Source organism: Ictidomys tridecemlineatus, chromosome 12, assembly GCF_052094955.1.
Source record: "Ictidomys tridecemlineatus isolate mIctTri1 chromosome 12, mIctTri1.hap1, whole genome shotgun sequence".
Classification (NCBI taxonomy): domain Eukaryota; kingdom Metazoa; phylum Chordata; class Mammalia; order Rodentia; family Sciuridae; genus Ictidomys; species Ictidomys tridecemlineatus.
This window is the reverse complement of record NC_135488.1, coordinates 1348821-1373240: the sequence shown is the minus strand read 5'-3', so window position 1 is coordinate 1373240 and position 24420 is coordinate 1348821. Positions and strand designations below refer to the sequence as shown.

The window sequence follows — 24420 nt, the reverse complement described above, 5'->3', positions numbered from 1 at the left end:
GTTGGAGCTTCATAGACATACGTGTGAAGTCCTCCCTGGAGTATGCGCACAGGAGAGCACAGCACATCATGGCCCGCTAGCTTCACTCCACACTTCTCCCCCCTCAAGCCGCTTCCTCTACTCCATCCATCTCCCCTCTATTTAGTGGGACCGGCCCAGCTTCCCTTTATTTTGTTATAGCTTCCGGATATGAGAGAAAGAGTCCAACCCTTGACGTTCCACTCAGCATGACGACCTCCCTTTCCCCCACTACCAGCCGACATCATCATTTCCTTCTTCTTTATGGCTGTGCAGAACTCCACTGTGTATGGGTGCCACATTTTCTGTGTCCATTCATCTGCTGACAGGCTCCTGGGCTGGTTTTGTAATTTGGCTGTTGTGAACTGCGCTGCCATAAACATTGAGGGGCGGAAAGTGGAACTACCACATGACCCAGCCATCCCACTCCTTGGAATTCATCCGAAGGGAAACATTTTTGGTGGTGCTGCCTAGGTGCAGACAGGCAGATGTCTCATGAGGATACTCTCGCTGCTGCAGGTTGGGGAGCCTCTAGGTACCTCAATACACATAGGTTCCTGGGTAGCACACATTGGGGGAGGGAAGCTCCTGCCCTTCCCACAGGCTTACACCATGCACGACTCCATCCATAATACCCTTTATAGCAAACCAGTAAGCATCAGTCAAGAGTTCCCCGAATCTGTGAGCTATTCTAGAAAATTAACCAAATCCATTGGGGGAGTGGAGGGAACCCAACTATGGCAGGTCACTCTAAAACAGGTACACCTGGGGCCTGTGATTCGCATCAACTTGAGGGATGTCTTGGGAACTGAGCCCTCATCCTGGGTGGATAGTGTCAGAGATGAACTGGCTCAGAGGACACCCAGCTGGTGTCTGCTGCAAAAACTAGAGAACCGGGCGATGGCTTGTGGTGGGAGAAGTCCTCACACTTCTTGGTGACCAGAGGTCACAGAGACCTTGTGTTGTGTTGTGAGTGTAGGGTGGGAGGAATCAAGTTTGTTTTCCTCTACATTGCAGAGTGGTTGAGGGAGTTTTTATATTTTTCTTCTGAAAGGGAGACAGAAGCAAATGGATAGGAGAGTCCAGTACAGACCCTCAGTGCAGGACAGAGATGAATCCTGAGGAGGTAAAAGGTATAGAGTTCACGGCATGAGGAGAGGAGGTATCTTCAGGAAGAAAGGGGGTGTCTTCAGGAAGAGCAGGGCGTCTTCATGAGGAGAGGAGGTGTCTTCAGGAAGAGCAGGGCATCCTCATGGGGAAAGTGGGTGTCTTCAGGAAGAGCACATCGTCTTCATGAGGAAAGGAGGTGTCTTCAGGAAGAGCAGGGCATCTTTATGAGGAAAATGGGTGTCTTCAGGAAGAGTGGGGCATCTTCATGAAGAGAAGAGGTGTCTTCAGGAAGAGCAGGGCATCCTCATTAGGAAATGGGGTGTCTTCAGGAAGAGCAGTGCATCTTCATGAGGAGAGGTGGTGTCTTCAGGAAGAGCAGGGTGTCTTCATGAGGAGAGATGGTGTCTTCAGGAAGAGCTGGGTGTCTTCATGAGGAGAGGGGGAGTCTCAGGAAGAGCAGGGTGTCTTCCCTGTAACAATGGGAACCTGGGGCTGTGTGCAGGAGGCAGACAGACAGAGGCATCTATCTCCCTAGTGGAGTGGGAGGTAGGTTATCACTGCTGCCTCCACCTCACTGCCCAGCCCTGGTCAGGCCAACCCTGTCTCTTTCCGGGACCCTGAAACAGCCTCCCGCCTGACCTTTCTGGTGTTGGTTTGCCTTGCCTGCCCTAACCCCCAAACTTAGTTTCAGGTAATAGAGGAGGTGTAATGCAGTGACCTCAGTGGGGTGCTTTTTCAGGAGTGGTCTATTTCCCTGTCCCCTAACTCCTCAGGAGGAAGTTCTTCAATCTAGGGTCTGGGGACACTGCCTAGTAGTCATGTCTCTCCCAGCCACTGAAGATGCCTATGGCTTTGTGAACGCCCCCTGACCCATCCAGCTGTCCTTCAGGAGCCCTCATGTTCTCATGGCCCAAGCTCTGGGCATCAGACACCCAGCTCCCTCCAGTCACACTCTAGGATCCACTAAAGCCAAAGTTTCAGAATGTCTGGGGTGAATGGGTCCAGAATCTGTGGGAAGCGGTCTTTTAAATACTGGAACTCAAGGCCTTCAATGTCTATCACAGGACAAATCCAAGTTCCATAACACAGCCTTGTGGACACCTCTGCTCTTCCCAGCTTGGCTCCAGACTCCTTCTATCCTCACCCAGAGATATGCTCGTCTATGGACTTTTGGGTACCACAGTACCTCTGTGGGACACACTCCTGCTCCCTCACCTTCCAGTGGGAGCTGACCCCTAGTGACACGTCTTCCCAAGGCCTGTTCCCACCCACAGATCCGACGCCACCCAGCTACAGCCCATCCCGTGTGGACTGGCTGGCCTCCTCAGGTAGTGTGCAGCCTGGGGTGGAGACAGCCCCCAGCCCACTGTCCCAGGTTCCTTCCTGGCACCCCTCAGGCCTGGTGCTCTCAGTCTTGGTTCACGTGTGTTATGACAAAAACTCCAGTTTTGACACTTCCCTTCAAATCTAGCCAGAATTTCTCTCCCCCATTTCCCAGTCAGCTTAGGTTCTGCTCTTGGGAAGTGCTACCCTTGAAAGGGCAGAAGAGGAGAGAGCGCTGCCCGAAGAAATCTCAGCTTCAGCCACAGCAGCACCACTGATAGCCCCGTGTATGCTGAACAGGGTGGAGAACAAGGCCTCCCTTCATATTTTAGGGCAATGTTTCCATCCTACAAATTTTTTTTTCCCTATCCTAAAATTTTTCAAAAAGATTGCGCAAACCACAGGGCTTCCTCAAGATCATCAGCATCACGTATATAGCCTTCCCCTGCCCAATTTCCATGATTTAATCCCATTTACAAAGGACCTGCATGATACTTGCAGTGTGGACTGTTCATCAGGTGCTGCCTACTGGACCTGAGCCATTCGGAAGGCTCCCCAGCACTTGGTGTCTGCTGATGTCCCTACAGCGTTGTCAGGATGGGGGAATGAATGGCATTTCACCTTAAACATTCCCATCTCTTCAGGGTCAACTATCTGGAAAATTAGTCACACATTTCTCTTCTGAAAACTGAGTTCAAATATGAATATGCTTGGTATAGAAGATAAAGACCTTCTACAACTCTGAAGTGTCCCACTCCAAAGATCTGGCTGCTTACGTACAAACTGTCCTGTTGTTATTTTGCTCTTCCACTCGCCAAGGAAACTCATCACTGAGGGGAACAGACCACTGACACAGAACAACGTGTAGAAATTAGAACACTTTATTATAAACATTTCCAGAATATAAACTGATTTTTTATTGAGACGCTTCAAAACTTTTAAAACTATATGAAACATTATCTTACTATTATTATATTTATTTTCCACTTTCCAACCTAGAAAATATAATGCCATTAGCGCTAACAAAGGAAAAAAATCTAAATTGCTGCATAGAGAAAAATCAATCAACTTAAAAAAAAATCCCCCTCAAAACTAAAACAATCCCAACCAAGAAACAGATTCTGCAAAGTCTGTTCATCCTCAAATTTAAAATAAATGATCTCCCAAGGGAAATAATCCCATCCTAGCAGTTTGATGAATAAAAGCAGAATCACTCTCCTAAAGAGAAACCCATTGTGTAAGAACAACATAATAGTGCTTTTAGAAAAGGAGAAACGGTGACTCCCCCTTGGGGAGCAGGCACACGAAACGCTGCACGTCTGTGGCCTGGTAGGAATCTAACAGGGCCTGATCACAAAGGAAGCCCTGTGTATACCAGCACCATAACCAGCTCTGCAACCCTGTCTTCAGGGCCACCCCGGAGGACCAGCGCCGGCGCTTGCTTCAGAACCCGAGGATGGACTGGTCCCAGAGCATTTCCTCCTCGGTCCTCTCCTGGCCTTGGTCCTTGCTGGCTTTTCTGTGCTTGCGGTCCTTTTTCCTCGAGGCCGCCGCTCGGCTCTTTCTCTCCTTCCGGCTCTTGGGCTTTCCTGCACTGACCTGCGTGGCTTCCGTCTCCACCTTTGCTTTCTTTCTTTGGATGCTCCTGTGTCTGCCCAAACCCAGTTCCTCAGAACCTCTTTTTCTACGGTGCTTGGGCTGCTTCTCCTCTGCCTCCTCTCCAACCTCCTCGGGGTGCCTTTTCCTCTTCTGATGCGCCTGCTTGTGGCCGGCTGGACGGGCGCTGGGGCTGTTTCCTGAAGAGAGGTGCCTGTGAACACTGGACTCCAAGTCATAAGAGCCACAATTGTACTCTCGCTGACTAAGGTTCCTGGGCACTGGTGTCCCTAAGAAGCAGTGCTTGGGGAGCTGAGAGATGCTCAGGGACTCTGGTCTCAGCCTGCCGTCCTGAGCTGGCAGGCACTGAGGTAACTGGCCGTCCACTATCTGTAGAGTACTGCATGATCTTGGGTGGGTCTGGACAAGTCCAGGTGGTGGTCTCTGGTCAGACATTCTGTACCTGGCTCTGGAGTCGACCTCCTCTCTGTGCCCACAGGTTTCCAGGTAGCCCTCTCTCATCTTCCTGAAACAAGTCTTTGGCTCTAAGCCTCTGGCTTTCTGCACTTTAATGTAATCTTCAAGCTCATCTTGAAAAGAGTCATATGACTTTGAATGCTTCATTAGGTTGGCAAAAAGGGATTCCCTGTAGAAGAGATGGAAGAAAATCCTACTAGATAATTTTGTTCTGAATATTTCCTTTGCTCTTGAAAAGAGCTTTGAAAAACAAAGAAGCCTAAACAAATTAAAACTTCCTTCATCATAAATGTTAAACATTATGACAATATAGGCCAAAAAGTGGCATTAGCATGGTCACATACCTCCCAGGCCACTCAGGGGGACCTTCACCCTCTCCACCATGGAAGGAAGAGGCAGAGGGGGCTGACAGAAGACCTGTCACAGGACTGAGATGAAGACACATACGGACGTGTAGGGAAGAACCACGAGTGGTGGCCCCCTCTGATGGGTTAGATAGTTTCTGAAGCTCTATTAATCAGTTTCCTGTATGTGTTTTCTCACAAAAGTCCTAGAATCACTGAGAAGTAGTCTGATCTTTAACTTGTTCAGTTTACTCAAAAAAAAAAAAAATGAAAACACATACTCACCTGACTACGTACTGTAAGGCTTAATAATAAAAGGATGACTAATCACAAATAAAAAAAATTTATATATGAAAATAAAATAAAAGGATGTTTGTGAAACAGTTTGGGGATGCTCGAAATCAGAAATTCAGCTCTAAGACGAAAACTACTCGGGTATAGGGCATGAAGGCATATGAGGGAACAGAGTTCTGTTTCTCCTGCCCAGCGCTAGGGTTTCATTCCGTTACTTCTGATTGGTGGGAAAAGCATTCTAGAATACCTTCTGGTTTGTTCTCTCAAAGTACTGATGTGAGGGCTGAGGGAGGAAACCAAGGAGACGGCACTTGGGGACACCTGGTGTAGAGAGTGTCAGGAGGAACCTAGGAGGGGATTGTCTGTGGTCCCGGCGATGGAGCACAGGGCCTGGAGCAGGCGAGGAAGGCAGGAAGGCGTTCTCACACTGAGCCACGTGCCCAGCCCTAGTCTGTTTTCACTGAGACAGGGCTCACCAGGCTGTAGGTGGCCCCACCCTGTGGTCTCCTGCCCTGGCCTCCAGGTAGCTGCATCTCAGGCCTGCTTGGCTGTGTGTTTTTCTGCTTGTTTGTCAGATTCTTTTTGCAGGGGAGAGGGGACAAGCAACAGGATTCCTGATTCTCTCTCTTCTTCCACCTCAAGCCCTGATTAAGCAGCAGAAAGTACACTAGGGAATGATAATGCCCTGGGTGCTATCGGTGAGGTTTCACCTGTAAGGCAGGAGACAGCAGTAACCCTGTGCAGAGCTGCATTTCCCCTTTCACAAGAGCAAGCCACACAGCACTCTAGAGTCACTGCTGACCAGCTCTTCTCTTGCCAATGAAATCCACTTTTCTCTAAATGAAACCCAATTGGGTGAGTTACAAAAATCAGCTCCTATTCCATGTAAATAGCACAAAAATTCTGACTAGGATAATAAAATAACAAATGGTTAAATATAGGCAAACTATTTTAAGAAATATTTCTGAAAAGAATAAATAGAAATGGCCAATAAACACATGAAAAGATGTTGAAGATCAATATCAAGAAAATGTAAACTATGTAAAGACAAACCTCACCATTATGTACCCCTATAATGCACTAATAGAAAATACAGGAAAAAAAAATAAAAAGAAAATGTGAACTAAGCTGGTGCAGTGGCCCATGCCTATAATCCCAGGGACTTGGGAGGCTGAGGCAGGAGGATCACAAGTTTGAGGCCAGCCTTAGCAACTTGGTGAGGCACTAAGCAACTTGGCAAGACTCTGTCTCAAACACTAAAAAGGGCTAGTGATGTAGTCCAGTGGTAAAGCATACATCCCTCAGTTCAATCCCTAGTGTTATTATTAAAAAAAAAAAAAAAAAAGGAAAGAAAAGGGAAACGTGAAGTGAAACCACAGGGAGCCATCCCCACCCTCCAGGACGCCTGAAGTGAAGATGGCCTGAAGTGAAGACTGCAGTGCCCCTCTCATGAGAGTGGACAGCTGGAGCTCCTGGGAGGGGCTGAGGGGTAGAAAAGGGCACCATCACTTTGAAATCAGGCATTGGGGCTAAGCCCAGAGGTGTTCTACCACAGAGCTACATAATCCTCAGTCCTTTTTTTAAAATTTACTTTTCAGTTGTAGGTAGATAAACAATATATTTTATTTATTTTTATGTGGTGCCGAGGATCAGACCCAGGGCCTCGAAACATGCTAGGTGAGTGCTTTACTGCTGAGCCCCAGCCCCAGCCCCCCAAGTCCTTTTTATTTTATATTTCGAGACAGGATTAAGTTGTCCAGGTCGGCCTTGAACTTGTGATCCTCCTGCTTCAGCCTGGTCCATTGGGACCACAGGCATGGCTACTGCAACTCACTAGTCTGGCAGAGCTTCAGTCAGCTTTTTTGTTGCTGTGACCAAAAGACCTGGCAAGAGCAATTTTAAGGAGAAAAAGTGTAATTGGGGGCTCACGTTTTCAGAGGTCTCAGTCCACAGACAGCTGGCTCCTTCCTCAGGGCACAAGGTGAGGCTGGAAGAGTGTGGCGGAGGAAGGGGCTCAGGAATTATGTCAGGAAGCAGAGACTCCACTCACCAGGTGCAAAAATATACCTCAAGGGCACACCCACCTCCCATCTCCCATCTTCGCCAGCCACACCCTACCACACAGCTCATCCCATCAGGGAGTAGTTCACTAACTTGGTAAGACTCTCATGATCCTCTAAGCCTCTTTGCATTGTCTCACACATGAGCTTTGGGGGGACACCTCACATTCAAACCATCACAGGCAGTTTCTTAAGAAATCACACATACATTTACCAAATGATCCAGTTTATATCACTCCTAGATATTTACTCCAAAGAAAAGGAGATCTATGTCTACACAAAGGCTTGGACATCAATGTTTACAGTAATTTCATTTGTAACAGCTCCAGAAAGAAAGAAAATGTCATTAATAGGTGAATGGATAAGCTAAATGGTGTTACGACTGTGCAATGGAATAAATACTATTAGTAATACAAAGTGGAAACAATCCCAATTTCCATCAACTAAAACAAAATGTGGTACATTCATACAATGGAATATTATTCAACGATAAAAAGGAATGCAGTACTGATACATAGTATGTCGTAGAGGAACATGAGGACACTATACTAAGTGAAAGAAGCTGGTCCCCAAACACTGCAGAGGGCACAGATGGGGATGAAGAGGTGAACAAAAGCTTACCCTTCTCAGGCTGAGAACTTGGTGGAGATACCTGATCATATTTACCCATTAACTGCTTCAGATTTTCAGAATGAACTTTCTTCAAATAGTGAGGCTGTGCAAGAATCTGTGAGCTAAAAAACATGATGCAGAAGATTACAACTCTGTATTGTGTAATACTCTATTCTTGCTCACCTGGAACAAAGCACAATTTTGTTATAAAGATTAAATAATTTGGAGCCAGGCGAGATGTCACATGCCTGTAATCTCAGCAGCTTGGGAGGCTGAGACAGGATTGTGAGTTCAAAGTCAGCAACTTAGTGAGGCCCTAAGCAACTCAGTGAGTCCCTGTCTCTAAATAAAATACAAAATAGAGCTGGGGATGTGACTCAGTGGTGGAGTGCCCCTGGGTTCAATTAAAAACAAAAATTTGGGTGGGGTTGTGGTTTACAAGTAGAGCGGCCACCTGATAGTTCTGCCTGGCAGTTCTTCGTGAGGCACTGGGTTTGATCCTCAGCATGATATAAAGTAAAATAAAGACATTGTGTCCATCTATAATTAAAAAATTAAAAAAATTAAACAATTCAAGCTAGGCATTGTGGCACATACCTATAATCCCAGGGATTAAGGAGGCTGAGGCAAGAGATTGAAAATTTGAGTCTAGCCTGCCCAATTTAGCAGATCCTGTCTCAAACAATAAAAAGAGCCAAGATGAAGTTCGGTAGTAGAGTACCCCAGTACTGGGGGAGGGGGAAGGGGAGTCGGGAGAAAGAGTCCTCCAATTTAGAAGTCAGTCGGTTTTCTTTCTTTCTTTTTCTTTCTCTTTTTTTAAACACAATACCTTTTATTTATTTATATGTGATGCTGAGGGTCTAACCCAGTGCTTCACACATGCTAGGCAAGCCACAACCCCAGCCCCTCTTTTTTCTTGAGACAGAGTCTTAGCCAGGTGTAGTGGTGCATGCTTGTGGTCCAAGGAGCTCAGGAGGCTGAGACAGGAGGATCGTGAGTTCAAAACCAGCCTTAACAAAGTTGAGTGCTAAGCAACTCAGTGAGACCCTGTCTCTAAACAAAATACAAAATAGAGCTGGGGATGTGGCTCAGTGGTTGAGTGCCCTGGAGTTCAATCTCTGGTTCCCCCCTCCAAAAAAAAAAAAAAAAAAAAAAAGACATAGACTTGCTATGTTACCTAGGCTGGACCGAACTCTTGATCTCAAGAGATCCTCCTGCCTCAGCCTCCCATGTAGTGGGGACTATAAGTTTGTGCCCATGGCCAGCTTTAGAAGCCATTAATTTTTATGTTTTTATTGGTTTTTGTTTCTTGAACCAGGGGGTTTTTACCACTGGCTATATCCTCAAGTCTTTATCATTTTTTACTTTAACACAGGGTCTTGTTAAGTTGCCCAGGCTGGCCCTAAACTTGTGATCCTCCTGCCTCGGCTTCTAAATCACTGAGATCACAGGCATGTGTCACTGTACCTAGCTATGTTCCAACTTATGAGAAATGACTAGATGCTTCTCAAAATACTTTGCCCTTCCTTAGTAACAAACTTTAGGCAATATGTCTAGTTAGAAGATGACATTTCCTGGCCACTCTTAAAGATTCGGTCATCTGAATAAATTCTGAAAGAAAGCTTAAGGCCATGTAGGGCTGCAGCAGAGCTCCTTCCTCCTGCTGCTGGAATGAGACACCTGGGCGGAGCTCAGCATCCTGGGCATGGGGAGGGGAGCCAGTGCCCCAAGGACCCATCTGGTCCTCTCCATGACACACATCATGGAGCTGTTGCAGGTGCCTGGCACTGCCTATCTCCAATCTCCCGTAAGTAGGATGAAGAGGCCTCTGGAGGTTTAAGCCAGGGCAAATCTCCAAATTAGTTTAAACTGACCATGTAACTAAAGCGTTGATATAGGGAGAAGGAGATGCAAACATTTTCAGAGTACAGCTGCAAGTGGTTTTTATTGTCTTGTATTTACATGCCTTCCTACATTGACTGTTACTTTATAGTTTTGTGGTTATGTCTTCAACAGTCCTGGCTTTTGCTGTGGGGAAAGGATCAGACTAGACATACTCACAACTATGGCAACACACAGATCATCAACCCCACTCTGCAGGTTGAGAGAACAGAGAGGTAACAAGTCATAGGAGAGCGGAGACCTGAGTCTACTCGATCCCAGGCCAAGACGTGCCTGCAATCATGGTGCTCTATCTCAGCCTTACATGAACTAAACCGCAGTTCCTACAAGCTCACTGGTGGGTGAAAATAGAGCTACTCTTCAGAGCTGCAGAGCTGGCTTTGTGCTTCAGGTCAGTAAATGTGTCCAGTACTCCTGGTCTGCAGGTACCAGACCTAAGAGATCCAACAGCTTGTCCGGTCTTACGAGATTGAAAGGGTCAGCGTGGGAAAGATGGCTTCCTGTGCTAGGCAAAGCAGGAGAGTACAAGACCGCCCTTTCTCCAGGAGATCCCCAAGCAGGGAAGACTACACAGGGAGCCCCACCCACAAAGGGAATGGGCACGGGCAGGATTGCATCTCACCTGCAGGCTCTGTCATGCCCATGACTAGTTAAGGAGAATCCCTCTCTTCTGGATCTCAGTTTCTTTGGCTATAAACTAAGAAAATAGGGCCAATGGATTTTGTGTTTTTTTTTTTTTTTTTTTTTTGGTTACCGGGGATTAAACCCAGGGATGCTTTACCACTGAGCCACTTCCTCAGCCATTTTTAGTTTTTGAGACAGTGTCTTGCTAAGTTGCTGAGGCTGGCCTGGAACTTGTGATCTTCCTGCCTCAGCCTCCCAAGTTTCTGGGATTACAGATGTGTGCCACCGTGCCTGACTGACTAGTAAATGTTTACCTTCTGTTTTTAACACTCTTATATTCTAAGAATAAACATTCTAAACAAAAAACACACACAAAAGCCTAGGTCAAGGGTGAGACTGCTACATATCATATTCATAACCTTCAACTACTACAAGGGAAGCCTTTTTTGGGCCTTGATCCAGATTAATAGGTTCCTGCTCAAGCTTTATGATACTATAAGAACTAAGGATTCAGGGGCTTTCTGGATCCAGTGGAAGACATGGGGAAAGCAAAAGAATTTTGGAGTTACGAAGACTTGAGTTTAAACCCTAATTCCAAAGGGGTAAGTCACTCTTGAGCCAGTCCCACCATCTGTCAAGAGGACAGGGGCACCTCCTTCACAGGGTTCTTGTAAGGATTAAATAGATGACACTCTGAAGTTCCCTGCTCCATTTAAGCTTCTGGAGGTCCTGTTCTCTTTATGTTCGACCTACCTCATCATAGGAACTTGTTTATCAGTCAGACTGAAGCAATAGTCCACGGAGGCCTTTTATAAAAAAGTATCTGTGACAGTTCAGTCTTTGTTCATTTAACGTGGTCCCTATAGAGGAAGTAAAGGGAGGCAAAGACAGAGGATCAGATTAAACACCTAAGGCAATGTTTCTGACCTTCAGCTAGTAGCATCATTTTGTGAACCATCCCAAATCTTCATTTCCCAAGTGCTTACAGGTGACAGCAATAGCTTCTTGTGCTCATTAGAACAGCAATTTTAATGTGAAAACATTTAGTAAATCTCTAATACGGACACATTTTGATTTGGTTCAGAATACTGCTCTGAAGGAAAGGTTAAGGGGCATTGTGGGACCTGGACTTCTGGGACGTGATCTGGAATACCGATATTGAAGAGTAAGAGATCATCCTGGTGTTTTGTTTTAGAGCAATCACAAGAAATGTAGCCCACTTTATGGTGCTGCTGACTTCAGCTGCAGCAGGCCCTCCATGTCTGTGGGTCCACATCCTCGGACCCAACCGACCGTAGTTGGATGTGTTTGAATGTCTATCCGAACACGTACAGACCTTTTTTTTTTCTTGTTATTTCCTAAACAATATAGTATCTCCACTGATTACAAGCATCTACATGTATCTGGTATATGAGCATCTAGAGGTGACTTACAGCACTGAAGGATATGTGCGGGCTGTGTGTAGATACCATGGCATTTTATCAGACACAGTTGAAAGACTGTGGATTTTGCTCTATTTGGGGAGGTCCAATCCCCTGCAGACACTCCAAGATGACCCCACAGCACTAATGTCCTCCCCACAGTTGCTATAAATGTACCCACACAAATCTCATTGAATAGGCTCCTCAAGCCCCTTAAAGCTATACTTTACATATAACTTCTAGAACATGTGCGAAACATTTTTTCCTCATAATAAGTATTTTATCCCAAAACGACTACATTAATACTGAGAATTGAACTTCAATATAAAGTTCCTAACAGTTTAAATTTATTTTACAGAAGTTTGCCAGTTTATAATTAGGATCTACTATGGTCTTAACATGTTCCCCTAAAATGTGTGGAAAACTTAATTCCCAAAGCAACCGTGTTGGGAGGCAGGGGCCTAAAGGGAGGTTTGAGGTCAGGAGGGCTTCTCCTTCACAAGAGATTGATACCAGTTATACAGGGGGTCAGGTCGTAGTGTGATCCCTCCACACATGGCTGCCCTCTGCCCTGGAATGATGTAGCAAGAAGGTCTTCGACAAAGGCTGGCACCTAGACACGGGAATTCCTAGCCTCCAGGTCTCCTGGGCCCCGGAATTAAGAGCCTGATCATAGCAACTAAGAATATTTAACAACAAATCCTTCCATTATGTGCAATTATAAAGCACCAATAAAAAAATAATGGGGGAAAAAGAGCTTAATGGTAGTTGCTAGGAGGAAAAAACCCCCTCTCCGAGTCCCATTAGTAAGATGTCCCTGGCAAAGAGTCACTGGCAGTAAATAAATCCAAAATTGATAAGGCACTGTTTTGTGAATAACATCACATAAGCCATACTACAAGAAGCTGATTCACAATCCACCTTGTGAAGTGAAACTCACTTAAAAACCTTATCTATTATCCTGGGTCAGGGACACAGGACCAACTAGGGGACATAGCCTGGAGAGAGCTTTCATGTACCACATGCTCTTCTGATTCACTGGAATCTCCCAGTTGCCTGTATCCTTTAAATAATCACTAAACCTTAATCCTGGCTTTTATTACTGACTCATGTGAGCCTGATTTGACAATCCAATCTATGTGCTAGCTAAAATTGTGCAGAGAAAACCTGAAGGCTGTGTAAGGGTGCGCTCCTATAATCCCAGCACTCAGGAAGCCGAGGCTGAGCTCTAAGACCCTGTCTCAAAGTAATAAGCACTGGGGACGCAGCTCACTGTTAGAACACCTCTAGGTTCAGTCCCCAGTACTGATAAAGAAAAAAAAAATCTAAAAAGGTACACAGTAAATTTAATGGGAATAAGATAGGGGTGAATATTTAAATTTTGCTTCAGATATGCCTGTATTATGCTAATTTTTGCAAAAAAATATGACCTTGTAAACTAAATCTCCTGAAGTATTTACATTATACTGTATATATTCAAACTAAGCTTAATTTCAGTACCAGTGTATAGATTTTAAAAGGTTTGCTTAAAAATATGTGCTCAAGATAATAATTGTACATCAGAACCAATTTAGGAAGAACTTGATGAGTAAAATGTATGTCATATATCATCTCTCTTAGTTTTGAGTTGTTTTAAAATATATAGTTGTACTCGTTTTTAAAGTAACAAGACAAAAAAAGTAACGACATAGGTTTATAAACTTCTCTTTCCTCCTTTTGGTTCCGGGCTTGAGCCCTGGGGTGCTTTAGAACTGAGCTGCAGCTTTAGACCTTTTTTTTTCCCCCATTTATTTTGTCACAGGATCTTGCTAAGTTGCTGAGGCTACCCTCAAACTCAAGATCCTTCTGCCTCAGCCTCCCACTGTTGGGATTACAGGTATGTGCCACTGTGCTTGATTAGAACGTCAGGATTCAGAATTCATAAAGAACTGTCCATGGTGATGTGATCCCCCACCCCCTTGAGACAGGATCTATGTCGCCCAGGCTGGCTTTGAACTCTTGGGACCAAGTGATCTGCCTGCCTCAACTTTCTGGGTAGCTGTGACTATGAGCATCAAGTCAGTTTTAATGGTACTATTAGGATTTTGAAAGTGAGAAAGAAATTTTAATAACTGGGAACCGAATAATTCTTTGATAACATTTGGAGAACTCTTCTAACAAGTTCTTTAAAAAAAAGATATTAAGTAAAGTATCTTGTTTTCCTCTTCTTGTTTATCTATGATCATAGCTGGCAACTATTTATAACTATGTGAAATAATAAGCTTTTATAACTATGTAAAATAAAAATATAAGCTGGGCTTGTGGCATAAGCCTGTAATCCTGGTGACTCAGAAGGCAGGACAATCACAAGTTCAGAGTCACCCTCAGCAACTTATAGAGACCCTATCTCATAGTATAAAAATAAAAAGGGCTGGCAATATATTTTTTAAACTTTAAATATTGAGTCCCAATAGTGTTTTAAAAACTATAACATATCTAATATTTACCATATTAGATATGTTATATTTTTTAAAACACTTTTGGGACTATGTCAAGTGGCTAATGAAGGATATTAACTTGAAATAAAGGTGACAAGATGTATTTTTAGGTAACAATTATATTTTGCTTTTCAAGTCCACAGGAAGGACCTCCACCCTGACTCAGGCGAGTTCATCACTCTACAGGTCTGACGGGGTCACAGGCGAGTTTCGTGTTTAATGAGTCACTGTTTAGCACACAACCACTGAGGAGAGCGTGTTGGGTGGAGCTGCTCAGCTGTTGGTGTCAAAGTCTGGACAGTGCAGGCTCCTGTAGTGCACACCACTGACATTCTCAGTAAGATGATATTGTGCTGTGTGTAGGTTGTCCAGTGTACTTTTAGGATGTTTGTGGCATTTCTGGTCCACAGTAAAAAGATGCCCTTAGAACCTGCCCTCACTCACTATGCCCCTCCCTGTCCAGTAGTGCGACAAGCAAATGTCTCCAGACATTACCCAATATCCTCTTGGGGACAAGGGTGGGTAGGTGGTAAAATGACCCTTGGTTGAGAACCACTGGGCTAGTCCAGCTGCCCTACTCAACAGATGACAAAGTCAAGTTCAAAGAACTGGGGACTTACTCAGGGCCATAGAGTGAGTGGAGAGACTAGCACCAGGGCCTGGGACAAATCAAGACTCCTACTCCAGTGCTCTCATTTACCACCCAAAGTGATTCAGAAAGGTGACTGTTGGTACCACATGGACTGACACCTATTAATGTTTTCTGCACACATTTAAAGTCACTGCAAAAACCAAAACAAACACCCAAATGCCATGTTTGGCAAAAAGTTAATTTTCCATGAAGTGCTGTTTGCACGTCTTATGGGTTGGCCATGAAGCCACACTGACTTGCATCTCTCCTGACACCCATAAGCTGTTCAGACACACTGACGGGAAGTTTTGGTGTAAAAGAAAAAAATATATATTTCAGCCAGGCATGGCAGCAGATGCCTGTGACCTCCAGCTTGAGAAGGGTATGGCCAGCCTGGGCAACTCAGACTGCCTCCAATAAAATAAAAAAGACTGGGATGCACCTCAGTGGCTCAATCACCTTTCTGAGGGGACGAAGTGATAAAAATCTGATGTTTCTGATTTTTTTTGTTGTTCTTTTGTTTCAAATCAGAACAGCCATACTAATTCAGGCTGACTGAAGACACTCATTTGATTGTAATGGAATTCTAATTAGCATATATATAGGGAATGGAATTTATAATTCACTGCTTATAAAAATGTTTTAAGAGTTATTTTATTCCTTGGTCATTTCTCCAAAGTGAAATAAGATTATGGAATAGCGCACAAAATATACACATCACAATAAAGTATTTTTATAGTTATTACATTTATGGTGTCACTCCTAGTAAAAGGGTCCTAAAACACTCTTTAATATGAACTCCATTATCTTTCTGCATAAACAAAGTGACTTAGGGTGACCCAGCAAGCGCCCCTCCCTGAAATCACCTGTGGACGTTTTGCAGCCTATTCCCGCCGCCTACAGGCGGGCTGTCCGCAGTGGAGGGTACTTGGAGGAACCCAAGTCTCTTACACCGGGACAGGCAAGAAACTGTGTGTTACAGGAAACATGTTGGTGATAACTGTAAAAACTCTCCAGATCCCTGTAAAAGACATTTTTTTGAATATATTTTTTAGTTGATGATGGACCTTTATTTTATTTAATTATATGCATTGCTGAGGATCAGATCCAGGGCCGCACAGGTGCCAGGCGAGCGCCCCTCCACTGAGCCCAGGCTGAGGCTGGGTCCCTGCAGAAGCGCTGGATTCTCTGCTCTAGCCGCCGCCCCAGGACAAGCCTGCTGTCCCGGGGCGCACCCCGACCGCCCCTTCGAACTGCTCCTCGGTCCTTCTGGGAGGTGTGTCCGGGGCCTGCGAGCCACTCCTCTGGATTGGTCAGCGGGGCCGGTCTCCGAGGGGGGACCGAGCCGGGGACACAGGGCCCTGCCTGCACGAGGACCAGCGCCCTGCGGACAGGCGTGCCCACCTCTCCCGCCCAGCGCCCGGGACGCCCGGGCTCCTGGGGCAGACCCGTCCCGCTCGGCCCGGCCCGCCCGGCGTCCAGCTCCACCGCGGCCCCGCAGGAGCGCGCCGAGGTGCAGGCGGCGTCGGGACGGGGCTGGGCCCGCTGGGCCCGCCCTCCGACCCCTGCGCCGCGGCATGGCACCTTCCGGGCCACGGGCGGCGAGGCAGGGCGAGGGACGAGGCGGCCGCCGCCGCCCGGCAGGAACTCACCTTCTCGGAGGCGGGGCGGCGTCGACAACTGCGGCCCCCGCCCCGCCAGCGCCGCGGCCCGGCCGCGCAGCGGGTGGCGGAGAGGCGGGGACGCCGCCGCAGCCCGGAGCAGGCGGGCCGGGAGCAAGAGGCGGAGACCCGGTTTCCCGAGGGGAAGTCGCTGCCACCACCGGTGGCTGACTGGGCGGCGCCGGCGCCATGGCGGCCGAGCGCGCTCCGGCGCCTGCGCGGCCCCGCTCTTGCCAGCCCCCCCTGCGCCACGCCCTCCCGCGTGCCCCGCCCCCTTAGCGGCCCCACCCTCTTGCTGCCCCGCCCCCTGAGCGGCCCCGCTCTGGACAGTCTCCCGCGCCACGCCCTACCGTGTGCCCCGCCCCCTGCACGGCCCCGCTTTCGGCGTGCCCCGCCCCCTGCGCGGCCCTACCCTTCCTGCCCCGCCCTCTGCGCGGCTCTGCACTCGGAAGTCCCCCGCGCCACGCCCTCCCTCTTTCCCCGATCCCTGAGCGGCCCGGTTTTCGGCAGTCCCCCGCGCCACGCCCTCCCGAGTGCCCCGCCCCCTGCGAGCGCCGCGCGGGCTCGGCTGGCACAAGGCCTCTGGGCTGTGGTTCCGCCTTTCCATTGGAGGAAGGGACAGCTGCTGAGGCTGGAGACCCGGGGACGCGCGTGCCTTCCACCTGCACGACGCATCGCACTTTATTTTTTATTTTTTTTTAAAGAGAGAGAGAGAGAGAATTTTTAATATTTTATTTTATTTTTTTAGTTCTCGGCGGACACAACATCTTTGTTTGTATGTGGTGCTGAGGATCGAAACCGGGGCCGCACGCATGCCAGGCAAGTGCGCTACCGCTTGAGCCACATCCCCAGCCCATTACTCACTTTAATACCCAACGTAGAGGAGGCGCAATCCTTAGTCGGGACTGTTGTCTTCAGGGCACCCTAAGTGACCTCTCCCCGCTCTTTTTCAGGGTTTGAGCATAGACGTGCAGCACACGCACGGATATGTGTGCAGTGCACGGCACGAGGCTCTATCCAAAGCAGCACCCCTGTTTGCAGTCATCACTGCCTCTCTCCTCTCTGTCGTACACACGTAGCACACGTATGTGTTCACATCTATGTTAGGTTGCTTTTGTCAACTCGTAAGGCTACTTGTCCCTGTGTGAAGCATCCTGGGACTTGTTTCACTTAACGCGGGGTTAACCGTCTGCGCAGTCGCAAGTAGCTGTGATTTATTTAGTTCCCTGATGGACAATGCTCCACCCATTTTCTCCTTGATTGGCGTTTTTCCTGATAGGCTGCGCAAAAAACGTTCCCCTGGTGACCTCTGCATTCCTGTCACAATGATACTGCCTGTTTCACGTCTCGCCTCTTTTGATTGAAACACGCTAAGATCTGCCTTTTGATTTCAGCAGCTACAGTCGATGCTCATGTTGCTGCTGAGGATTCAATAAAGAAGTCATAATTGGCTCTCCATTGTTAGTGGGGAAAAGTCAGACTGAGTCCTGTCAGCTGTGCACGCCCTGATCTCATTCTCTCCCACTGCCCTCAAGCCCCACCCAGCACTCACCTTATGATTCTACAACATTAAACTTTTATGATTACTACAAATACTCCACTACTGTGTTACTAAACTTTTTTTATTTGCTCCCTACTCCTGTAATGCTCTCTCCAGAGAGAGGTAAGAGTAGAAGCAAGCATGCTATCTTATTTTGTTGTATTTTTGGGACCAAACCTGGGGTCTCACTCCCTTGGGACCCTACTTCCTAAATCCAGCATTTCTCATTCACACGCATTGTTTCATAATTTTACGGTATATATATGGAATATTGATTTGCATGACTTAGAATTTTACATAAATGTTATTATACATCCTGCTTATTCCTCTGGAATTTGTCTCCACTTTCCAGTTTAGCAGCATTCCATCCTGTGAACGCAGTCTTCATTCCCCAGCCATTCTCCTTGGACGGGAGCTGTTTCCCAGGTTTGTTCTCACAGAGGGTGCTGCATCAGGGCCCTCGTGAAGCCTCGTGCACATGAGTGGTGGTTCCTATGGAGGAGATGATGCTGTGTCTTCAGTAGGAGCTCTTAGCCACATTTCTTCTCAGGACCTCCATTTCTTATCTTCCAAAAGGCACTAGTTCCCACCTCAAAGGGCAATTCCAAGCATTCAAACGACTTGCTAGTAGAATCTCTTTCCAATGCACACGAGTCACTGGACATGAAAGGCCTGGGACCAGACTAGTGCAGTTGTGTGCTCTATGTGTCCTGCTGTCTCTCCATGTCCACCTCTCTGGGTCCTTGGGCGTAGGCTGGTCTCCTCCAGTTCTGATTTCCCCTTTCTTCTTCCTCTACCCTTCTTTGGAAGATCGCCCTGGTTCCTCATTTTCACCTGGATAAGATTTTCTCTTTGTCTCCTACTCTCTTTAACCATCTTCACATGCTTTTCCATAATCCCCTTTATTATTTATTTATTTGCAGTACTTGGGTTTGAATCTGGGGTGCTATATACTGAGCCACATCCTTAGCCTCCCCTTTCTTTGTGGTGCTGGGGATTGCACCCAGGACCTGTGCATGCAAGGCAAGCACTCTATCAACTGAGCTATATACCCATCCCTTTAAAATTTTCTTTTAAATTTTGAAACAGAGTCTTGCTAGGTTGCTTAGGGCCTGTCTAAATTGCTGAGGCTGGCCTTGAACTTGCAGTCCTCCTGCCTCAATCTCTCATGTCCCTGTAATAACAGGTGTGTGCTACCTCATGTGGCCCATAATCTCCTTTAAATGGTCAATGTCTTGAAGCCAGGCCCTACATTTTGTGGGTCTATGTGCCTCAGACCCTGATTATAGTGCTTGCTACATGTGCTGGTAAGTGCATGTGGAATGAGGGAATTTAAGAATTCTCTGATGGAAAGCAGTTTGAACCTAAGGATTTCTTAGAGGCAGGGCATTGGGACCAAACCAAGGGCCTCATGCATGTTAGGCAAGTGCTCTACTACTGAACTATATTCCCAGCTTCATACTTATTTTTGTGAGAACACAGGGACCAGAGGGAATGTGTTTTTCAGTGATGAAACTGCATAGAACATAATGAGTATTGAGGAGAGAACCTGCACTGCTCATCCTAGGTGTGGGCTAGATGTGCGCAAGAGCCTTTCTTTGATAGTGTCTCTGACATTGCTTTTGAAATGAGTGAATGCAGCAGCCAGGGGATGGCTGTTGAAGCAGCAAAGCTCCTGTAGCCTCTTCTAGGTGTCTAGGCATGCAGCCATTTTAGTTTGAGCAAGGCTTGGCAAACATTTTTTGAACAATGCCAGAGAGTAAGTTTTTTTCGGTTCTGGGGACTCTGTGTTCTATTCAACTCTGCTGTTGAAGTGTGAAAGCAGCCTTAGAAAATATGTAAATCCAGTGGCTGTTTTCTAATAAAATTAAATATATGGCCATTAAAATTTGAATTTTGTGTGATTTTTCTGTGTGTGTGTGTCACAAAATATTCTTTAATTTTTTTTCCCCAAACCATTCTAAAGGACCCCGGCCTAAGTGAAAGTTAGGGCTGAGGATGTAGCTCAGTGTACAGTTACTTGCCAAGAAGCGTCGGGCTCTGACTTTGATTCCCAGTACAGAAAAGGAGGGGAAAAAAAAGCTCAACGAACCTCAGTACCAGGTTCTGGGATGCAGAGGTCGGGACCCATCGGAGGGTGGGACTCCTGTCACTACAGCAGGCCTCAGGGAAGATGTAAAATCCTGCAGTTCCTAGACTGGCCACTAGACGGCGCTCTCCCCAGGCCCGTGGTTCAACAGGGACCCAAAGGCTGGAGTAGTTTTCCCCAGGTGTGGTAGGTCAGTGGCCACCCTATTCACACAGGCACACCAACTTCCCAAAGATCCAAAACCTATCACAGACTGTGTAGGTCTGTTTTCCCTCTCCATGTTCATACTTTTTGTGCATATTCCCTGAATCGTCACCCACCCAGCTGAGGGGAGTTAGTCACTCTGAAGCCTCTGTGTCATCAAGGCTCAGGATGATCATGTAAATACAGGTTTATGGTCAAACATCTGGGAGCTGCAGCAGGCTCTGGATACAGAGTCTGCCTAGGTGCGTGTAAGCCAGCAGAGTGCCTCCTTATGCTGCGAGGATACTTGCAGCCCCTGGCTCATCTCATGAAATGGTACTGACTGCTGTCTCCAGAACAGCCCTCAGGCCTGGCCTCCTCCTCACCACCTCCTTCCACCACGGATGGCCAATGGCCTTGAACTCTTGTTAGGGTGTGGGAGCATTGGGTAGCCGTGGTAATGTTCTTTGTGCGTATGTGTGTGTGTGTGCGCACGCATGCACGCATGTGCACACGCGGGCATTTCTGCTGACACAGAGGTATAGCGACAGCCTAGGCATCTGCCCCATGGGGTCATTCTTGTTGCTGCACTGCAGACCCCTCTTCTGCTCTGGATGCCCTTGGGCTCAAGTGGTCTCCCTTTCCCCAGCCTCACCTTTTCTTTATTCAGACACACATGAAAGAGACCCTGTGCCTTTAAAGTGATCTCCGATGGGAAAACTCCCAGCATGGTGGAATGGAAAAGGGTCCTTAACTGCAGTGTGATTTGAAGGCCTGGGAGGCTCAGTTCTGTGACCTGAAGTGACAGTCACATGCAGATATGCCACCCTGGTCCTGGAGGATCTCTCAGGAGGTGTGGAATGAACCTACCTCTTCCATCCCTCATGAGGTATGATGTTCAAGAAAACTCTGGTGTCCTTCCTGTAGCCTTTCTCTGGTGACCTCTACCAGGGTGACAAGAAATCCCGAGGATTTGGAATTTGCTTTTCCTGAAGACAAGGAGCAGCCATTCCCAGACGAGGCAAGTCCACCACAGGGAAGAGTTTAGAGATGTGATGAGAGTCTTTGGATATCACAGTGACCCCAGGTGCTAGAGGCACGATGCTGTCCATCCAGGGCCACCAGGAAAGATCAGCATCCTGGTGAAAAGACACTGGAGGAGCTGGGGTGCCAGCCAGGGAAGATGGGCTCAGAGCTGTTTCATCAGGTCTGTGCTCACATTCGGCCTGGCAGGGTCCGGTGCCTTTTGCCCCCGACCAGCCTGGTCTGGGGCCAACTCTCCTGACTCTCTGATGCTGGCCAGAAATGCTGGCTGTCCTGGAAGCAAGGAGCAGCCTTGGATAATGAAAAACCCTTGCCTGTCCCAAGAGGCTTAGATAGCCAGATGTGCCTCTCCAGCAGGTGAAAACCCCGTTTATAATCACCTGGTCCAGAATTCTGCTTTGTATGGAATCATAGAGCAGTTTTTAGAAGTTCTATTATCCACTGAACATTATAGAGGAGATTGTGCCAAGAGACATCCACCATCTTAGGAAGCCATGCCCTGGGCACTGTGCCCTGCGTGGGGTTTGTGTCCCCAGATCAACCCATACAGGGCTTCACTCAGATGTGCACAGTTCTGACCACTCCATCACATCTCTACTGCGGTTGGACCCAAGCATGTGAATAGTGAGCAAACCGGCATCTTAATTTACCATCAAGGTATTAACATTTATTTTTTAGTTGTAGGTGGACACAATACCTTTATTTTATTTTTATATGGTGCTGAGGATCGAAGCAGTGCTTCATGCATGCTAGACCAGTGCTCTACCTCTGAGCCGCAGCCCCAGCCCCACCACAAGGTACTTTAATTTATTATGTTACCTTTCATTTTCTATTTTCTTCCCCCCTTATTAGGGTGGGATAATAATTGATTGTGGGTTTTTTTTTTTTTTTTTTTTTTTTTTTTTTAGTAAATTACACTCTGTATGAACTTCCTTTCAGAGTAGCAGAAGAGCCTTAGGTGAAATGTACTGTGTGGAGAGACTACTTCAATACTTTATATGTGAGTTTCCCATCGCTACGGTAACAAATCAGGACAAAGTTAGTCACTTAAAAGCATGAAGTTATCATCTTACAGTTCTGGAGGTCAGAAGCCAGACCTGGGGTTCGCCGGCTGAGATCAAGGTGTCACAGTGCTGCGCTGTCCTGGAGGAGCGGGAGGGAGGGCCTGCTCCGCTGCCTTTTCCAGCCGCTTCTCTGCCCGTGACTCCTTCCTCCATTTTTATGGTCAGCAGCACTGAATCTCCAGAGAGCTCTCGGACTCCGACCCTCTGGCGTCCATTGTGACGACTCCTTCTCTGACCCTGACCCTCCTGCCTTGCTCTTATGGGGATCCCCGTGATCACATTGGTCCCACCCAGATAATCTAGGATAATCTTTGTGTCTCAAGATCCTTAATTCAATCACATTTGCAAAGTCCCCTTTGCCATGTGTCTCGATGCTACAACTGGATAACACAGACTGAGTCACTTATAAAGAAAGTGTGTTCCACTTGTGATTCTGAAGGCTGGGAAATTCAAGACTGAGTGGCTGTATCTGGTGAGGGCCTGCCCGCTGGTGGGGATGCTGCACCGTAGGTTGTCAATAGAGCATCCCCACGTCCATCTCTCCAGTGCCATTGGACCAGGGCCACCCTCAGTCCTCCTTGGACCTTGATTGCCCTCTGCACTCCCATCTCCAGATGCCGTTGTTGGATCCATTAAGCTTTGATACCTCACGTGGGGATCACGTTCACCACTGTTTTCTTGTTGGTTTGTTTTTTTATGATACCTGGGATTGAACCCAGGGGCATTCTATCACTGAGCTACATCCCCAGCCCTTTTAAAAAATTTAGTTTTAAAAATTTAGTCTTGCTACATTGCTGAGGCTGTCCTTGAACTTGCCATCCTCATGCCTCACTCAGCCTCTAGTGCTGGGTTTATAGGTGTGCACCACCTGCCTGTCTTGGCATGAGTGTTCGTGGAGACAGTCACTCCATGGACATCCTATGTCAGGTATGTTCAGAGCTCTGGGGATTTGAGCCTGGACATCCCTGGGGGCCTGATTCCGCCTTCAACAGTATTCCTGTCTTTGATCTGGTAAGGTTGCACCTAGGGATATAACTCAAGCTCTGGTCTCGGGTGGGTCCACTTTGTCCTCGATGACAGCTTGGGCTGAACCTGTTCCAGTCCAGCATCTACAGAAGAGCACAGGGCCCTGCCAGGCTGAGGGAGGACCAGCTGTCACCAGGCAACATGGGTGTGGGCACTTCGCTGGAAGCCGACTAGTCTTCTCCATAATATTTTTTTTTTCTCTTGGGAGTGTGTGATGTTTACTCTTTGAGGCACCAGCTTTCACCGTCTTAAGTTCTTGTGCTCTTTGGATCCATTTGAAGCCACCGAGATACTGTCCAGCCCGTCGGGCTGCGGGAGAACTCCACACCAGGATGTGTGATCTGAGAGGATTTGGGGTGTGCTATCCGGAGCTACAGGAGAGTGGGGAGAGGCAACTTGCCTGAAGGTCCATTAGAACTCCTGCACAGCTTGGTAGTCTGGGGAGGACAATGGAACAGAATAAACAGAGTAGAAGAGCCTTCGCTGAATGATGTGACATGAAGTGCCAAGTGCCAGGCTCTGTCCTTCCATGTGACCTCACTTAACTCCCAAATAAGTCGGCGAGGTAGAGACGGTCACCTTGCTCTTAGGTTTTGTGTCAGGGTGACATTAACAGACCCTTTACTGCTAAGCTACATTCCCAGCCTTTACCTTTTTTTTTATTTTTTATTTTTTAAAATTTTGAGACAGAGTCCCATTAGATTGCCTAGGCTGGCCTTGGACTGTGGTCCTCAAGCTTCAACCTCCTGAGTACCTCTGATTACAGGCATGCACCTCTATGATTGGCTGAGATTGGATAATTTGTAACAGAAAACTTACTGACTCATGATACTGGAGCTTGTGAAGTCCAGGCTCCAGGGGCCACGTCTAGTGAGGGCCTTCTTGCTGCATTGCCACATGGTGGAAGGCATCAGAGGAAGAGAG

The 24420-nt window shown here is 47.3% G+C and overlaps 1 protein-coding gene and 1 long non-coding RNA gene across 6 annotated transcripts; one reads left to right on the top strand and one right to left on the bottom strand.

The window, feature by feature from the left end:
• Positions 1 to 3316: 3316 nt before the first annotated feature.
• Positions 3317 to 22740, bottom strand: Krcc1 (lysine rich coiled-coil 1). Of its 5 annotated transcripts, none has more exons than XM_005338432.5 (5): positions 22480 to 22740; positions 11114 to 11220; positions 7844 to 7956; positions 7092 to 7149; positions 3317 to 4693 (listed from the first exon to the last, which is right to left on the bottom strand). In XM_005338432.5, exons 2-5 carry the CDS (start codon positions 11119 to 11121, stop codon positions 3895 to 3897), a joined length of 978 nt encoding a protein of 325 aa, XP_005338489.1. In that variant the 5' UTR covers positions 11122 to 11220; positions 22480 to 22740; the 3' UTR covers positions 3317 to 3894. The 5 variants fall into 5 exon arrangements, with proteins under 5 accessions (XP_005338489.1, XP_021591006.1, XP_077884047.1 ...); XM_021735331.3 differs by having other exon boundaries at positions 22504 to 22740; XM_078027921.1 differs by lacking the exon at positions 22480 to 22740 and adding an exon at positions 16542 to 16767.
• On the top strand, positions 16782 to 18150 carry LOC144368973 (uncharacterized). The gene is made up of 2 exons (XR_013428385.1): positions 16782 to 17634; positions 17945 to 18150. It is a non-coding gene; the product is annotated as an uncharacterized LOC144368973 (long non-coding RNA).
• Positions 22741 to 24420: the final 1680 nt, after the last annotated feature.